The sequence below is a fragment of the Gadus macrocephalus genome, chromosome 23, assembly GCF_031168955.1.
Source record: "Gadus macrocephalus chromosome 23, ASM3116895v1".
Taxonomy (NCBI): Eukaryota; Metazoa; Chordata; class Actinopteri; order Gadiformes; family Gadidae; genus Gadus; species Gadus macrocephalus.
In genome coordinates, this window is record NC_082404.1 from 17,352,358 (window position 1) to 17,371,900 (window position 19,543).

The 19,543-nt window shown below is 43.5% G+C and overlaps 1 protein-coding gene across 2 annotated transcripts; it reads right to left on the bottom strand.

Annotated features, from left to right (window-relative positions):
* Positions 1-2,992: 2,992 nt before the first annotated feature.
* Positions 2,993-4,716, bottom strand: LOC132452548 (C-C motif chemokine 20-like). 2 transcript variants are annotated; one of them, XM_060045231.1, is made up of 4 exons: positions 4,519-4,716; positions 4,281-4,389; positions 4,052-4,129; positions 2,993-3,928 (listed from the first exon to the last, which is right to left on the bottom strand). In XM_060045231.1, the coding sequence occupies exons 1-4, from the start codon at positions 4,595-4,597 to the stop codon at positions 3,805-3,807; spliced, it is 390 nt and encodes a 129-aa protein (XP_059901214.1). In that variant the 5' UTR covers positions 4,598-4,716; the 3' UTR covers positions 2,993-3,804. The 2 variants fall into 2 exon arrangements, with proteins under 2 accessions (XP_059901214.1, XP_059901213.1); XM_060045230.1 differs by having other exon boundaries at positions 4,281-4,392.
* Between the last annotated feature and the right edge of the window lie 14,827 nt (positions 4,717-19,543).

The following is a 19,543-nucleotide window of genomic DNA, read 5'->3' on the forward strand; positions in this document are numbered from 1 at the left end:
AGGGGGGGCTGGTCTCAGTGGACCACCTCATGATTGAGCGTGTAGTTTAACTCGTTGACCCCCCCACCCCCCTCTTATACACTTGTTGTATGTTGTACGTCCTGGCACTTAATGTACACACTTATTGTGTGTTGTACGTCCTGGCACTTAATGTACACACTTATTGTATGATGTACGTCCTGGCACTTGCAAATAGTGCTTAGCATTATTTAGCATCTTATCCTAGCTATCTTTGTTGTATACAGGGAATGGGTTAACCTAGCGATTGTTGGTGCTTGGCACTTGGTTCTATTAATATCCTTACTGTACCGACAGCGATATATTGTTGTTCCTCTTTCTTCTTACAAATATACATATTGTAAGTCACTTTGGATAAAAGCGTCTGCTAAATGCCGTTAATGTAAAATGTAATTGTAGAGCAAGGACTCTGTGTATCACACAGTGAATATTTAGTGTTCTACCGTCTCTTGCTGAATCTCATTCCAATCAGGTCGTGTCATATATATTTTTTTCTGTCTGTTTCCTGTCCTCCACTTTTATATAATCCTATCATAGTCAGAGCTGAGCTCCCTGAAAGACCTCTTCACTAACGGAGAAGGGACAGAACGTTTTCATAACCTGACCTGTGGGGATATCTGTCTTACGTTTAAGATTTAAATAGAATGTTAAGCGAGTCATAAAACGGTTGTGAAATAACGAAGATAGGCCGCAGCATTTAATCAGTCATTGGAATGACATAGAATGACATTAGTCAGTTGAACCTGATGACATAAACATTCTCGTTTTAGTTTTGACATCATGGGGTGGGGGCGAGTCACGATGGCAAGACTGTCCTCCCATCTTTTTAACACTTTTGTCTATCAATTTTGTTCTAATCGTCCGTACACCATTGAACCCCATTGATGATTGAGTGAGGGACCACTGTTAGGGGTAATCTGCAAGGGGGGGGGGGGGGGGGGGGCTGGTCTCAGTGGACACCCCCCCCCCCCCCCCCCCCCTCTAATGCACTTATTATATGTTGTTCGTCCTGGCACTTAATGTACACACTTATTGTCCTGACACTTGCAAATAGTGCCTAGCATTATGTAGCATCATATCCTAGCTATCTTTGTTTAACACAGAGAATGGGTTAAGCTAGCAATTATTAGTGCTTGGCACTTGGTTCCATGAACATCCTTACGGTACCGACAACCATGTATTGTCGTTTATTTTTCTTCTGACAAATGTACTTATTCTAAGTCGTGTGAATGAAAATGTTAACATGTATGACAGACATGGTGTGGGTGGGAGGGAGGATGTGGTGGGGGAGGAGGTGAGGTCATGAATCATAAGGAGACTCATTGTCAAAGACGAATCACAGGCCCAGTAGGAAACAACTCGTTCCATTATACTCATTGTTACAGTGAATTTGTGTGCCCTACAAATTCCATGAACCTCATTGGTGCCACTTCATCCGATCTCGTCACTCAAGCAACCCCCTCTTTATTGATCTCTGTGCTGTGAAGGAGAGAAAGAATAAGGCAAATCAGTCACAGACCCATATGAGTGAAAAAGGGCAGCCTCGCTTTATCAGTGCTCCATGTACTCAGGACTCATGAGTTCACCTAGACTCTGCATCAAAGCGTCTGTTAAATGTCGTCATTGTGAAATGTGCTTTGCTCCATTGAAACACTATGACTCAAAAAATAATAATTGGGTCGCACTGCACACACTCTGCGTGAATCCGCACTCTGTGCGTTGGGCATAACGGAGATGCAGTAGCGGCCCGTGGGCCAAATGCGGCCCCTCTTAATTTTTTTCTGGCCCGCAAGAGGTTGCATGCAAAAAATAAATAAAATAAAGGAGAAACATTGTTGAATGCAAATCAGGTTTCTGTGTGTAGCCGGTGATACTAGCCAGTATCAGTACCCCACAATCAGGAACTGGCATCTCTTATTCTGACAATGTTTGGCTCAACCGATACGTTTGAGTCTAGCTTTCCTCATATGAATGCCATCAGAACAAGTGCACATTGCTCCATGACCTATGAGAAGCTGCATGAGTGTCTCATGATGAGGAAAACAAGGCAGTGCAATCTTTCTCACTGACTCAAAATGCCTCATATGTACAGTAGTTCTGTTTGGTGATGATTCAAACAACATTGTTTAATTCTAAATACGTGTCCAAAATATGTGAGAACAAAATCTCTTATAATGATACGATTAAAAGTTAAGAAGGAAGGAATGCGTCTGACAAGTTTATTCCATGTAGTAGTACTATATATATTAAGTTAACACTACTTTAAGTACGATTTATTTGTAGCGATTCATTCACGTAGTTTTACTCTGTGTGGCCCATGAACCCCCAGTGGTTTTCCCTTTCGGCCCACTTGATAAGGACGTTGAATAGCCCTGAACCCTCTATAGGGAAGCCCTTCTATGGATGTATCGGACGTCTTTCCAAAGTCCCTTTGGGTGAAAAAGGGAAGGAACTCAGAAAGGAAAGAGGAAGGGGGATTGCATACCAAGAAATGACGTCTCCTATGTGGGTTTCTTAGAAGTTAATACAGGCCCTGATTGACAGCAGTAAATCAACTCATCGTATGTTGTACGTTCTGGCACTTAATGTACACACTTTTTGTGTGTTGTATGTCCTTGCATTTAAGAATCGTACTTGGCATAGTGTAGCATCTTATCCTAGCTATCTTTGCTGTATACGGGGAATGGGTCAACCTAGCGATTGTTAGTGCTTGGCACTTGGTTCTATGATGAAGCCTACTGTACCGACAGCGATATATTGTTGTTTCTCTTTCTTCGGACAAATGTACATACTGTAAGTCACTCTGGATAAATGTGTCTGCCAAATGCCTTGAATGTAAAATGAAAATGTAAAACAAAGGACAGAATGAAGGAAACTAATGGTTGATTTGGAGGCAGTTACTGAGGTTATTTTCAAAGATTGGTGTGAAGATACCAAAAACAAAATCATGAAATAATGGAGATAGAGAGTCAGGTTATAGAATAGGACATATTTTATTTATATTCACACACAAAATACATTTGAATATTAAAATGCTAAAAACTTATAAATTAATAAATAGCTAGAACCTTCATCAAATCCTGTTAGTTTACAACCCAGTCTCACGGAAATACGTGACTCTGTCACGTCATTTAATCTATTCATTCGTGATCTGGGACACGTAATTTCAAATTTTCGTGCCAAAAGCACAAATTTCTAACATTATGACAGCTTTTGGTCACCCGTTTCTACTTTCACCATTGATTCTGAGAAATGGTGACAATTCACGGATACATTTAATGCAGGTGTGTTGATCTGAAGGCAAACCGCAACAGAAAACTTCCCAGATCCCATTCCCAGATCACGAGTGAATAGATTAAATGACGTGACGTGACAGCGTCGCATATTTCCGTGAGACTGGGTTGTAACTTATAAACAATGATACAACATTGTATCATAATGCGCTGACATTGATAAATACAATTAATAAATAGGACTATCTTTTGAAAGTACATTTAAATGTTGTGCTATATTATTATAATTTAATAAATAACCTATAACGGGTTGACAATGTAGAGAAGAGGATTAGGGCGACATGTGATTCTTTTTCTTGAGTTCTGACTTCAGACTTAGAAATAAAAAAAAAAAAATCACATATGGCCCTTAAGCACTTCTGATAAAATGCTAGTATATCTGGAGTACTCTAAATTATTATTTTTTAAATCGAGCAGTCCATTGTTTTCCTCTTCAAAAGTATCCGGTCAGCCATCTTGGAGCTCATTGGCCGGCGCTGTATAAGAAGCATTTCTATTGGACGGTATAATGCGTTGAGGGCATGCCGGTGGTTCCCTCCAATGGTGGAGGAGAGGAGCTGGAGGTGATGAGCTTCAGGAGGGAGGGGGTGGAGGCCAATGCTGCTATTTTTGTCCCCCTGTGAAACACGAACACAGAGACTTAGATTTTTTCTTTTTCATAAACTGTGTGTGAATGAATGAGTTTGTGAATGAATGAGTGTGTGAGTGAATGAATATGTGAATGAGTGAGGGACACTTACCCAAGCTGCATGACCTTCCTCTTCACCCAGGGCTCATCATATTTGCTGCAGTACAAACCACCACTCTCCGTTTGGAAACTACACAAAACACAGAGACACCGTGAGTAGTCTGAGCCATGATGACATCCTAAAACACACGTTTAAACGAAGACCCATAACCGAACACACGTTCAAAGGTAGAGATGTTTCTGTTGAAGACCACATTCATCCCATATTGCTTGTCACTTACATGATGGCATTGACACAGTGATTGTTTCTCTTTTGCACAATGAAGCCCACGATGGTTTCAGGGATCTTCTCTCTGCTCACCTTGGTGCAGCAATCAGAGAACTTCTCAACTGCTGAAGGAGAGACAGAAAGACGGTTAGTTTTCCCTAACTTTGACATTGTAAGATGGCAGTCCGTATCTTGGTTCTCGTGGCGTCCCCTGAGAACCCAGGTCCCCGTCGTCCCCATCCTCCCCTCACCTGCAGACCCTTGTCCGGTCAGAGCGACCACCACAGCCAGCAGCAGCAGGCTCTTCGTCACGGTGCCACAGGTCGTCATCTTCACTGGTTCTGATTGGCTGCTTTTAACGATCAAGAGATAGACAGGAAGACGACAGATAAGATCAGGTGTTAATGCTCTTCTACCGTTAGACCAGTGGACTGCCCTCTCTCAGCTGGACAGGGATATTTATATTGTGAAAAAGGAGAAGTGCTGGAGTGATGTCTCTCGCCCTCCTTAGAGAAGCCCTTTTTTCTGACCGCTTTCTGATGCAATATCGGAAGACTCTCTCAAGTCCCTTTGCTCTGGAAAAGGGAAGGAACCAAGAAAGGGACGACGACGGAGGATTGCAAACCTAGAAAGAATGTCTCCTATGCCTTTTGTTTCTTGGAAGTTAAAGGCCCACTACTATGCAACATTTTTGCCAGAATTACATTAATTATGCAGGTTGAGAGTTATTCTAATGGTCCTACAACCATTTCTGGGTCGTTTGGTGGGTGTTTCATTGCCCCTTGTCGCTTCTCCAAGGAAAAAGCGAATATGCAACTTGCTCTGTTCGGACAGACACAATCCGGATGTGACGCGGCGGAAGTATCCAATCGCACCTTGAAAATGTAGTCAGATTGTAGTTTCGAAAATGCTTTGCGGCACAGACACACCCCCAAACATGGCACCGGCTAGATATAAACAGCCAGTTGCGAGGCAATTGTTGCATTCATCATGGATCAATCGACTTATAAGGGACCCAAGAGGCGACTGTCGGTGCTATCATTATGTATTATGTTGGCCAACACGTACACTGATTGTTCTGTTCAACCAAAGATAAAACAATTATAATCTAGGATATAAATTCTCCCCGTCAACTATTAAAAAGGATGGATTCATGTTTATTGCAATACAAATACACCATTTTAAAAATGTAGAACCTTCTCTACACTTTATGAACATGTACTTCGGCCATGGCTCCACGCATTCGCGGCTTCTTTGAAAACAAATGCACATGGCTAGCGTAGAAGTGCATGGGGAAGGGTCGTCAACGAGTTGTTACGACAGTGTTGTAAAATATCTACTACGAAGCTGGAGGGGGCGCTGTGTAGAGAAAAGTGCGTGCGCAAACCAAGAAAACAGCGAAGAAATGGCTGATCCTGCATAGTGGGCCTTTAATACCGGCCTTATTCACCTGTCGGCCATGTTGGTTCTGCTGCGTCTTGAAAGAAGTGCACGTGGGATTAGAACCAAAATGGCTGCTAGGTGAACGACCATGTAATCTTTTGTTTATGTGACTGGTCCCAATTATTTCCATTTTAGTTAAAACATAATGCTGGTAAAGGTACAATGTGGTTAACATGAGTCTGATGTTTCTACGCATCAGCTTTGGTTTAAAGCCATATTGAAAGAAAAAAAAGATATATACAATTAGCTACCATATATGTCTACCCCAATATGTGCACCTCTGGTTGCCCCAATAGCCACTCTGGTCGGCTCTCCGTCACGGTGTGTCTGCAGAACTTGCTAGTTTGGAATGTGTATAATATTGGTTGCATGTCTTCTTTCCTCTCATCCTCACCTGTAAATAATTTGGATGAAAACAGCCTCTTCTAGATGTTTTTATCGCCCTATTTTTAAGCCATTCTCCATGATTTACACTGCATGATTAAGAATTTTGGTCATGTGCTCATCGTTTTCACTCGATTGTTTCCTCATTGTCTGTCTGAACGGACACTTGAGGTCATTGATTCACTTCCTTTCCCTACGAGAGTGTTTCGATGAAGTAGGAAAAAATTGTGCTCAAACTTTTGTCTGAGACAAATATGATGACAAGCAAGAAAAAGAGACAGACATACATACAGCCAGATAGATAGATAGACGGACAGACATGTAGATAGATAGTCATAATGACGATGATAAGGCAAGGCAAGACAAGGGAACTTTATTTATGTAGCACTTTTCATACACAAGGCAGACTCAAAGAGCTTCACATATAAACATTGTCATACAATTAAATAATAGGTAAGTAAAAGAAAACATATGCAAAAAATTTGTAAAATAGTTCAGCATTTTTGAAAGTGCAATGTATATAAGATCAGATCAACAGTCTCTCTGAAACCCACGTCGGGACTCCAACCCGACCTAAGGGACCTTGGTCCTTTCTCTGGGACTAAAACCCGGATTCTAGGACTCTAGCCAGGATTCTTGGACTCTAACCCAGACAGAACTTGGGTCTCAAATCCTTCAAAGTTACCCACGTCAGGACTCCAACCCAACCTAGAGGAACTTGTTTCTTTCTCTCGGACTCCAACCCGACCTAAAGGAATTTGGTCCTTTCGCCGGGACTCCAACCCAGATTGTAGGACTTTAAACCAGACAGAAATTTGGTCTCATACCCTTATCCTTGCTCTCTGGTATCAGATCATGTATCTTTCTAGAAAATATAGAAAATAAGGGCAAAGTTAAAAAGCATTTTAGTAATAAAATATAAAAATAAAGGCAAAGTTAAAAAAGCATTTTAGAAAGTGTAACGTATTTAAGATTTAGCAGAGCAAAAGCATACGTAAAAATCTTCAGTCTTGATTTAAAGGTGGTCAGAGTAAGCGTTAATCCCAGGAGCCACACCCCATTCTCATGCATCACGTGCATACCTTAGTGACTGACCAGGTTACCATGGGAACAACTAACAACCTCCATCACGTGCCCCCCTCCCTCAGTAGACACAAGGTTCACATTCCCAGACATCACTCCCTCACACATTGACTCACTCAATCACTGTAATAGAATGGATGTCATGTAAAACAAGAACCCATTTGTGAACTTGCTCGTTCATGCAGACTCATGATCTCTCTACCGCCCTCTAGTGGACAGAGTGAAAAGAGTTCAGAAAAATTACTAGATTAGAAAGTTAAACCAAATTTATGAAGATACATAAGGATGCAAGTGAACCGGGCGTGGTATATTTAGATAACTTATTCGTACGGAATATCTTTGTTGTTCGCAGAAAATAGAATTAATGCTTAAGGTAATTTATCTTAACTAAAGGTTATAATTTAGGCCTCACAAACCAAAACACAGGCTGTCCATTTTCATCTCATAAACTGGAGAATGGCATTCTTATCGCACAATCACATGATTGACCACGATTCCCTTTAAAAGGTATTCATTATTGGAGCTTATTAATATGCATCGTATCATGGATGACGATAGCAATATATTGTTGTTTCTCTTTCTTCTGATAAATGTACATGTTGTAAGTCGCTTTGGATAAAACAATCTGGTAAATGCCCTTAATGTAAAATGAAAATGTAAAACAAGGACAGAATGAAGGAAACCAATGATCCATAACTTAAGGAGCAGAGTGACCCTTCTGAGAGGCTCTGAGGCTGACCTGTCCATATGCTTAGCTAAGCGTTTATGTTTAGATATTTTAGCAGCAAAAGTAATGATTGATTTGGAGGCAGTTACTGAGGTTATTTTGAAAGATTGGGGTGAAGACGCCAAAAGACAAAATAATTAAATAATGAAGAGTCAGGTTTTAGGATAGGACATGTTTTATTTACATTCAAATATACAGAGTACTTTTGATTATTAAAATGCTAAAAACGTATAAATCAATAAATGGCTCGAACCTTTAACAAATTCAGTGAATTTATAGAATAACAATGACAGAACATTGTAACATAATGCACCGACATTGATAAATACAATCAATAAATAGGACTCTCTTTTGAAAATACATTTAAATGTCGTGCTATATTATTATAATTTAATAAATAACCTATAAGGGGTCGACAATGTAGAGAATAGGATTAGGGCCACATGTGATTCCTTTTTTTGAGTGCTGGCTTCAGACTCGGAACTCATTCAAAAAAATGTGCCCCTAAACCACTCTAAATTAATTTAAAAAAAAAGTGCTAGCAGTTCATTGTTTTTCCTCCTCAAAAGTATCTGGTCAGCCATCTTGGTGCTCATTGGCCTGCGCTGAATAAGATGCATTTCCATTGGACGGTATAATGCGTTGAGGGCGTGGCGTTGGTTCCCTCCAATGGTGGAGGAGAGGAGCTCGAGGTGATGAGCTACAGGAGGGAAGGGCCGGAGGCCAATGCTGCAATTTTTGTCGCCCTGTGAAACACAAACACAGAAACTTAGATTTTGTTTTTCATAAACTGTGTGAATGAATGAGTTTGTGAATGAATGAGTGTGTGAGTGAATGAATATGTGAGTGAATGAGTGAGGGACACTTACCTAAGCTGCCTAACCTTCTTCATCACCCAGGGCTCATCATGTTTAAAGCAGTACCAACGACCACTCTCCGTTTGGAATCTACACAAAACACAGAGACACCGTGAGTAGTCTGAGCCATGGATGACACCCTAAATGAGGTTAACACATCCGAACACGCACGTTCAAACGAAGACACACATCCTAGCACATGGTCAAAGCTAGAGATGTTTCTGTTGAAGAACACATTCGTTCCATATGGTCGCTTACCGGATGGCATTGACACAGTGATTGATTCTCTTTTGCACCATGTAGTCCACGATGGTTTCAGTGATATGCTTTCTGCTCACCCTGGTGCAGCATTCAGAGAACTTCTGAGGTACTGAAGAAGAGACAGAATTACGGTTAGTTTCATATTGTAAGATGGCAGTCCATACCTTGGTTCTCGTGGCGTCCCCTGAGAACCCAGGTCCCCGTCGTCCCCATCCTCCCCTCACCTGCAGATCCTTGTCCGGTCAGAGCGACCACCACAGCCAGAAGCAGCAGGCTCTTTGTCATGGTGCCACAGGTCGTCATCTTCACTGGTTGTGATTGGCTGCTTTTAACGATCAAGAGATAGACAGGAGGATGGCAGAGGAGATCAGGTGTTAATGATCGTCTAGCGTTGGACCAGTAAACTGCCCTCTCTTAGCAGGGAGGGATATTTATATTGTCGAATGGAGAAGTGCTTGAGTGATCTCTCTCTGTCTCTGTCTCTGTCTCTCTCCCCCCACAAACTCACTCGCCCACTCAATCTCTCTGTCTGTAGATCTATATGTATTGTAATGACCTCGTCGGTGACATAAAGATGTCCAGTCATAGTTATTTGAAGAAACTTTTTTACGTAACAAAACGACGTCACTGGAACGCGTAATCAACGGCAAAAATCTCACCCAAAACAAACCCCGGCAACCCCAAACACGGTCTTCCTCACGTGCAAGCCTCCACCCTCCTGTTCTTCCAAGGCCCTCCCCCAGCTGACCTAATGATTCGCCCCCACACTGATTGACAAGAAGAACATTGAAATACATGCACACAAACTATTCAGATGTCCCAGGGTCGCTACATTGCCTCCCCCCGTCAAAGTTCCTCGTCCTCGAGGGAACAAATTAAGTCCCGGAAGCGACCGGGCACTCTCATTCAAGGCAAAGCTGTCCTTAAACTCCGCCAGTAGTAGCCACAGCTGATCCTGCTGTTGAGGGTCTAGTCAATCACAGTGCCCCTGCCAAATTGCCCGCACAGTAGACGGCAGAGTCTCCTCACCTGTCTGGGGAAGCTGGGCAGGGCAGGGCAAGGGGCCCAGGCTCATGGAGTGGGGTGCTGGGGTGGCAAGGGAGTAGTCTGTAGGAGCCGAAACATTGACACGAGGGGGTGGGGGGAAGGGTTCCGGGAGGAGGACTGAGACAATGGACAGGGATCGGGAAGACAGGGTGGTTGGAAGGTCTTTGCAAGGGGGTGAAGGGGGGCGGGGACGTGTGACTGGTCCATCCGAGCTGTTGTCGGTGGGGGCCGGATGTAGGAGGTGTTTGGCGGGGCCATATAGACTGTGGGCCCTCCTTGGAAGCCAATCGCCCCCCTCTCCAGGTCCAGCCCTAGGATACAGGGGTCCTGCACGGCATGGAGGACAGTCTTTCTCCCGACGCAGATGGACAACAACCCCTTCCCTTTCATAGGTTCCCTCTCCCCCGTGACTGTGCGGAGCTGCATAGTTGTAGGTTGGAGTACCGTCCAGGTTGGAAAAATGTTTGGCCTCATCAGGGTCACTGCAGACCCCGTATCGACTGAAGCCAAACAAGCCACCCCCTCAACAGTGACAGGAACATGTCAAAAGTCCCCGGCCCAGGTCCGCCCAACCACGACAACAGGCTCCATGACGCTGGAGCCTGTTGGAGCCCCGCCTCCCCGGCTGCGATGATGGGCTCCTCCAGACGACGACGGCGGGGTTACGGGGGCAGGGCCTCGCGTCTCCCCAATTACGCGGACCCTGACCCGTTTCCCTGGGCTCTCACAGCTTTAGGGCACTCTCTGACAAGGTGGCCAGGCTGCCCGCAGCCCCAGCAGACCCTCTGCTCTCGACGAGACTGGGGGCGGCGGTGCGCCTGCATAGAGACAGCGCGGACGAGTTCAGTGAGCTCGTCCACCCAGGCTGGCTTCTGTGAGTCCTCACTCCTCTCCCTTGCCGATCTCACCATCGGCAGAGGAGCAGGATGACCGTCGATTGCTCCAGCCCACACCAGCTCCCTCTCTATGGCCATCTCCAAGGCCTCTTGCAAAGTCTGCGGGTTGGGCTAGCAGGGTCTGCATGCGTAGTTCTGTAGGGTAAAGGGCCTGGAGAAGCTGATCCCGAGCGAGTTCGCTCTGCACGGCTGGCAGCGTCTCCCCCGGCTTCCTGCGCCTATTACAGAGTTCTGAGCGCATCAGCCCCGGCTTAACACGCAGTCCAAAACGCCTCCTTAGTGCCCCCCCTAGGGCAACATAGTCCCCCCTGTCCTCTGGGCTAAGCAGCAACAAACAAGACAATGCCTCGTCCGCCAGACACATCGCAAGCTGCAGCGCTTTGACCTTCACTGACCATCCGGCAGCATCGGCCAAAAGTTCAAATTGCGCGCGGAAAGCTTCCCAGTCAGCCTTACCAGTGTATCTAGGTGTCTTGATGGACACTGGGCTCGATGTGAGAAAGGCGCCGCCATGTCTGTCGCCGTCTTGTGGCGGCCACGGGCAGTCGGCGCTGCGAACTATGAGGGAAAAATCATCTTTTTCAAAGGCGGCCAGTTCCCGTTTGGTTCTACCCCTCACCAGAGACACCGAAGCTACTCCATACGCCCCCTCTCCGTAGTCATCCATCTCTATCTTCACCCGACAGTCCGCAGGGAGCATTATTGTTGCAGAGAAAACGCGACAACAAAAACAGAGCTAACGGCGAAAGCAACTTCAGCCGACCCGCCGAGCAGGACCGAGGAAAAAAAGAAAAATCAAAAGAAAACGTTCACTTCTGACACCAATGTAATGACCTCGCCGGTGACATAACAATGTCCAGTCATAGTTATTTGAAGGAACTTTTTAATGTAACCAAACTAGGTCACTGAAACGTGTAATCAACGGCAAAAATCCCACACAAAACAAACACTGGTTACCCCGGCAACCCCAAACACGGTCTTTCTCACGCGCAAGCCCCCATCCTCCTTCCAAGGCCCTCCCCCTGCTGACCTAATGATTCGCCCACACACTGATTGACAAGAAGAACGTTGCAATACATGCTGAAAAACTATTTAAATGTCCAAGGGTCGCTACAGTATATATAGATGCTTCAATATATTGATCTTTATGTATCTCTCTCTCTATCTCTATCAACCTCTGCTGGACTACTATGTATCCCCACATCACGACTCACTACAATGGGTGCCCGGTCATTCAGCTGTTCAGCACCCAGGCTCTGGAACTCCCTCCCCCCACACATAAAACAGTCAGACACCATTACAACCTTCAAGTCACAACTCAAAACTCACCTGTTCAAACTCGCACACAACGTCTAACTGATCACTGTTTGGATTGTTTTGTTTTTTTGTTTTGTTTTGTTTTGTCTTGTTTTTGTTTTATTTATTTATTATTGCTTATGTTTATTTATTTTTTTATTTATTTTTTTATATATTTTTATTTATTTATTTATTTTTCCACAATGTCTTGTTTTTTAAAAAATGTATGATGACTATATGCTCTGTAAGGTGACCTTGGGTGTCTTGAAAGGCGCCTCTAAATGAAATGTATTATTATTATTATTATCTGTCAACCTCTAACATGTCCCCACCCTCCCTACGGAAGACCTTTGCCGACCTCTTCCTGACGCAATATCGGCCATGTTGGTTCTGCCGCTTCTTGAAAGAAGTGCACGTGGGTTTAGAACCAAAATGGCCGCTAGGTGAACGACCATGCAATCTCTTGTTTAGTTGACTGGCGGAGAGACAGACAGACAAGTGTTTAATCCACCTCTTTCAGCAGTAACACTCAGCACTTTGAATCGGTTATCCTCCACCTCTCTTCAAACGATCCGTTCACAGGAACACGGATGCTAGTATCCTCATTAGCATAGCCAGTCCTTCAGACTGAGTTCAGGGTCACTCCACACCCCCTCTGATTGAGAGTTGCAGGAGTTGCTCAGTCACACTGTGAGGATTCCCGGGAGAAGTTGGATGTTTAGTGATTAGCATCTGGACCACATCAACCACACAAACACTTGCTGTGTTCCGAACCTAACGTTGGCCCAAATAAGTGTTCACCATGTGTATTTTTATGCATGACATTCAAATTGGGGACAAACGTGTAGGCTACGGTGTCCTTCATGTAGGGATCTTCTAGCAAGGGGCCCAAACCTAAACCTCCTCCTCAAGGAGCATGTTGGGGTGCCATGCAAGTCCCTCCAGATAGAAGGATCTACGACATGAGACGGTCTGAAAGCAGACCTAGAAAGAAGAAGTTCCGTTAGTGGGACAGGAAGGCAGGTATCACCTTCTGAATTGTTTGTTCTTTTCACCGGTTGTATCACACAGAGTGATATAGTATATATAGTGTTCTATCGTCTCTTTCTGTGGTGCTGAATCTCATTCAAATATGGTCGTGTCGTATCCTTTTTTTCTGTCTGTTTCCTGTCCTCCACTTTTATATAATCCTATCATAGTCAGCGCTGAGCTCCCTGAAAGACCTCTTCACTAACGGAGAAAAGATGTCATGAAGTTTTCATAACCTGAGCTGTCGCCATATCTGACTTGGGTTTGGATTAATTTCGAAAGAAAAGCAAGTCATAAAACGGTTGTGAAATAACGAAGACAGGCCGCAGCATTTAATCAGTCATTGGAATGACATTGACAAGTGCTCGTTTTTGTGTTGAATTCATGGGGTGGGGGCGAGGAGCAATGGCAAGGCTGTTCCACCCATCGTTTTTACACACTTTTGTTCTGTTCGTCCAAACAGAGTTGAGCCTCATTGATTATTGAGTGAGAGACCAATGTTAGTGTTGATCTGGAAGGGGGGGCTGGTCTCAGTGGACCACCTCATGATTGAGCGTGTAGTTTAACTCGTTGACCCCCCCACCCCCCTCTTATACACTTGTTGTATGTTGTACGTCCTGGCACTTAATGTACACACTTATTGTGTGTTGTACGTCCTGGCACTTAATGTACACACTTATTGTATGATGTACGTCCTGGCACTTGCAAATAGTGCTTAGCATTATTTAGCATCTTATCCTAGCTATCTTTGTTGTATACAGGGAATGGGTTAACCTAGCGATTGTTGGTGCTTGGCACTTGGTTCTATTAATATCCTTACTGTACCGACAGCGATATATTGTTGTTCCTCTTTCTTCTTACAAATATACATATTGTAAGTCACTTTGGATAAAAGCGTCTGCTAAATGCCGTTAATGTAAAATGTAATTGTAGAGCAAGGACTCTGTGTATCACACAGTGTATATTTAGTGTTCTACCGTCTCTTGCTGAATCTCATTCCAATCAGGTCGTGTCATATATATTTTTTTCTGTCTGTTTCCTGTCCTCCACTTTTATATAATCCTATCATAGTCAGAGCTGAGCTCCCTGAAAGACCTCTTCACTAACGGATAAGGGACAGAACGTTTTCATAACCTGACCTGTGGGGATATCTGTCTTACGTTTAAGATTTAAATAGAATGTTAAGCGAGTCATAAAACGGTTGTGAAATAACGAAGATAGGCCGCAGCATTTAATCAGTCATTGGAATGACATAGAATGACATTAGTCAGTTGAACCTGATGACATAAACATTCTCGTTTTAGTTTTGACATCATGGGGTGGGGGCGAGTCACGATGGCAAGACTGTCCTCCCATCTTTTTAACACTTTTGTCTATCAATTTTGTTCTAATCGTCCGTACACCATTGAACCCCATTGATGATTGAGTGAGGGACCACTGTTAGGGGTAATCTGCAAGGGGGGGGGGGGGGGGGGGCTGGTCTCAGTGGACACCCCCCCCCCCCCCCCCCCTCTAATGCACTTATTATATGTTGTTCGTCCTGGCACTTAATGTACACACTTATTGTCCTGACACTTGCAAATAGTGCCTAGCATTATGTAGCATCATATCCTAGCTATCTTTGTTTAACACAGAGAATGGGTTAAGCTAGCAATTATTAGCGCTTGGCACTTGGTTCCATGAACATCCTTACGGTACCGACAACCATGCATTGTCGTTTATTTTTCTTCTGACAAATGTACTTATTGTAAGTCGTGTGAATGAAAATGTTAACATGTTGAAGTATGACAGACATGGTGTGGGTGGGAGGGAGGATGTGGTGGGGGAGGGGTGAGGTCATGAATCATAAGGAGACTCATTGTCAAAGACGAATCACAGGCCCAGTAGGAAACAACACGTTCCATGTTCCTCATTGTTACAGTGAATTTGTGTGCCCTACAAATTCCATGAACCTCATTGGTGCCACTTCATCCGATCTCGTCACTCAAGCAACCCCCTCTTTATTGATCTCTGTGCTGTGAAGGAGAGAAAGAATAAGGCAAATCAGTCACAGACCCATATGAGTGAAAAAGGGCAGCCTCGCTTTATCAGTGCTCCATGTACTCAGGACTCATGAGTTCACCTAGACTCTGCATCAAAGCGTCTGTTAAATGTCGTCATTGTGAAATGTGCTTTGCTCCATTGAAACACTATGACTCAAAAAATAATAATTGGGTCGCACTGCACACACTCTGCGTGAATCCGCACTCTGTGCGTTGGGCATAACGGAGATGCAGTTACAGTGTCGTTGCCAGGGTGTTGGACTCACAGACGAAAGCAGTGGGTTTCGGTCTCCATTACCTTCAGTCTACCAGTAGAACAAGATCCCCTAAACCAGGCCTATGCAACTAGCGGCCCGTGGGCCAAATGCGGCCCCTCTTAATTTTTTTCTGGCCCGCAAGAGGTTGCATGCAAAAAATAAATAAAATAAAGGAGAAACATTGTTGAATGCAAATCAGGTTTCTGTGTGTAGCCGGTGATACTAGCCAGTATCAGTACCCCACAATCAGGAACTGGCATCTCTTATTCTGACAATGTTTGGCTCAACCGATACGTTTGAGTCTAGCTTTCCTCATATGAATGCCATCAGAACAAGTGCACGTTGCTCCATGACCTATGAGAAGCTGCATGAGTGTCTCATGATGAGGAAAACAAGGCAGTGCAATCTTTCTCACTGACTCAAAATGCCTTATATGTACAGTAGTTCTGTTTGGTGATGATTCAAACAACATTGTTTAATTCTAAATACGTGTCCAAAATATATGAGAACAAAATCTCTTATAATGATACGATTAAAAGTTAAGAAGGAAGGAATGCGTCTGACAAGTTTATTCCATGTAGTAGTACTATATATATTAAGTTAACACTACTTTAAGTACGATTTATTTGTAGCGATTCATTAACGTAGTTTTACTCTGTGTGGCCCATGAACCCCCAGTGGTTTTCCCTTTCGGCCCACTTGATAAGGACGTTGAATAGCCCTGAACCCTCTATAGGGAAGCCCTTCTATGGATGTATCGGACGTCTTTCCAAAGTCCCTTTGGGTGAAAAAGGGAAGGAACTCAGAAAGGAAAGAGGAAGGGGGATTGCATACCAAGAAATGACGTCTCCTATGTGGGTTTCTTAGAAGTTAATACAGGCCCTGATTGACAGCAGTAAATCAACTCATCGTATGTTGTACGTTCTGGCACTTAATGTACACACTTTTTGTGTGTTGTATGTCCTTGCATTTAAGAATCGTACTTGGCATAGTGTAGCATCTTATCCTAGCTATCTTTGCTGTACACGTGGAATGGGTCAACCTAGCGATTGTTAGTGCTTTGCACTTGGTTCTATGATGAAGCCTACTGTACCGACAGCGATATATTGTTGTTTCTCTTTCTTCGGACAAATGTACATACTGTAAGTCACTCTGGATAAATGTGTCTGCCAAATGCCTTGAATGTAAAATGAAAATGTAAAACAAAGGACAGAATGAAGGAAACTAATGGTTGATTTGGAGGCAGTTACTGAGGTTATTTTCAAAGATTGGTGTGAAGATGCCAAAAACAAAATCATGAAATAATGGAGATAGAGAGTCAGGTTATAGAATAGGACATATTTTATTTATATTCACACACAAAATACATTTGAATATTAAAATGCTAAAAACTTATAAATTAATAAATAGCTAGAACCTTCATCAAATCCTGTTAGTTTACAACCCAGTCTCACGGAAATACGTGACTCTGTCACGTCATTTAATCTATTCATTCGTGATCTGGGACACACGTAATTTCAAATTTTCGTGCCAAAAGCACAAATTTCTAACATTATGACAGCTTTTGGTCACCCGTTTCTACTTTCACCATTGATTCTGAGAAATGGTGACAATTCACGGATACATTTAATGCAGGTGTGTTGATCTGAAGGCAAACCGCAACAGAAAACTTCCCAGATCACGAGTGAATAGATTAAATGACGTGACGTGACAGCGTCGCATATTTCCGTGAGACAGGGTTGTAACTTATAAACAATGATACAACATTGTATCATAATGCGCTGACATTGATAAATACAATTAATAAATAGGACTATCTTTTGAAAATACATTTAAATGTTGTGCTATATTATTATAATTTAATAAATAACCTATAACGGGTTGACAATGTAGAGAAGAGGATTAGGGCGACATGTGATTCTTTTTCTTGAGTTCTGACTTCAGACTTAGAAATAATAAAAAAAAAATCACATATGGCCCTTAAGCACTTCTGATAAAATGCTAGTATATCTGGAGTACTCTAAATTATTATTTTTTAAATCGAGCAGTCCATTGTTTTCCTCTTCAAAAGTATCCGGTCAGCCATCTTGGAGCTCATTGGCCGGCGCTGTATAAGAAGCATTTCTATTGGACGGTATAATGCGTTGAGGGCATGCCGGTGGTTCCCTCCAATGGTGGAGGAGAGGAGCTGGAGGTGATGAGCTTCAGGAGGGAGGGGGTGGAGGCCAATGCTGCTCTTTTTGTCCCCCTGTGAAACACGAACACAGAGACTTTTCATAAACTGTGTGTGAATGAATGAGTTTGTGAATGAATGAGTGTGTGAGTGAATGAATATGTGAATGAGTGAGGGACACTTACCTAAGCTGCCAGAACTTCTTCATCACCCAGGGCTCATCATGTTTAAAGCAGTACAAACCACCACTCTCCGTTTGGAAACTACACAAAACACAGAGACACCGTGAGTAGTCTGAGCCATGATGACATCCTAAAACACACGTTTAAACGAAGACCCATAATCGAACACACGTTCAAAGGTAGAGATGTTTCTGTTGAAGACCACATTCATCCCATATTGCTTGTCACTTACATGATGGCATTGACACAGTGATTGTTTCTCTTTTGCACCATGTAGTCCACGATGGTTTCAGTGATCTGCTGTGTGGACACCTTGGTGCAGCATTCAGAGAACTTCTCAACTGCTGAAGGAGAGACAGAAAGACGGTTAGTTTCCCTAACTTTCACATTGTAAGACGGCAGTCCGTACCTTGGTTCTCGTGGCGTACCCTGAGAACCCAGGTCCCCGTCGTCCCCATCCTCCCCTCACCTGCAGATCCTTGTCCGGTCAGAGCGACCACCACAGCCAGCAGCAGCAGGCTCTTCGTCACGGTGCCACAGGTTGTCATCTTCACTGGTTCTGATTGGCTGCTTTTAACGATCAAGAGATAGACAGGAAGACGACCGAGGAGATCAGGTGTTAATGCTCTTCTACCGTTAGACCAGTGGACTGCCGTCTCTCAGCAGGACAGGGATATTTATATTGTGAAAAAGGAGAAGTGCTGGAGTGACGTCTCTCGCCCTCCATAGAGAAGCCCTTTCCGACCTCTTTCTGATGCAATATCGGAAGACTCTCTCAAGTCCCTTTGCTCTGGAAAAGGGAAGGAACCAAGAAAGGGAAGAGGACGGAAGATTGCAAACCTAGAAAGAATGTCTCCTACGCCTTTGTTTCCTGTAAATTAATACCGGCCTTATTCACCTGTCGGCCATGTTGGTTCTGCTGCGTCTTGAAAGAAATGAACGTGGGATTAGATCCAAAATGGCCATGTAATCTTTTGTTTATGTGACTGGTCCGAATTATTTCCATTTTCAGTCATTGGAATGACATAGAATGACATTAGTCAGTTGAACCTGATGACATAAACATTCTCGTTTTCGTTTTGACATCATGGGGTGGGGGCGAGTCACGATGGCAAGACTGTCCTCCCATCTTTTTAACACTTTTGTCTATCAATTTTGTTCTAATCGTCCGTACACCATTGAACCCTGCTGGTAAAGGTACAATGTGGTTAACATGAGTCTGATGTTTCTAAGTATCAGCTTTGGTTAGAAGCCATATTGAAAGTAAAAAATTAATATAATTAGCTACCATATATGCCTACCCCAATATGTACACCTCTGGTTGTCCCAATAGCCACTCTGGTCGGCTCTCCGTCACGGTGTGTCTGCATAACTTGCTTGTTTGGAATGTGTTTGGTAACTCTACATATAGTATTGGTTGTATGTCTTCTTTCCTCTCATCCTCACCTGTATATCGTTTGGATGAAAACAGCATCTTCTAAATGTTTTCAGAATGATTCAGAATTTTGGTCATGTGCTCATCGTTTTCACTCGATTAGTTCCTCATTTTCTCCCCAACGGCCTTTCCTCCGCATCACTATCTGTCTGAACGGACACCTG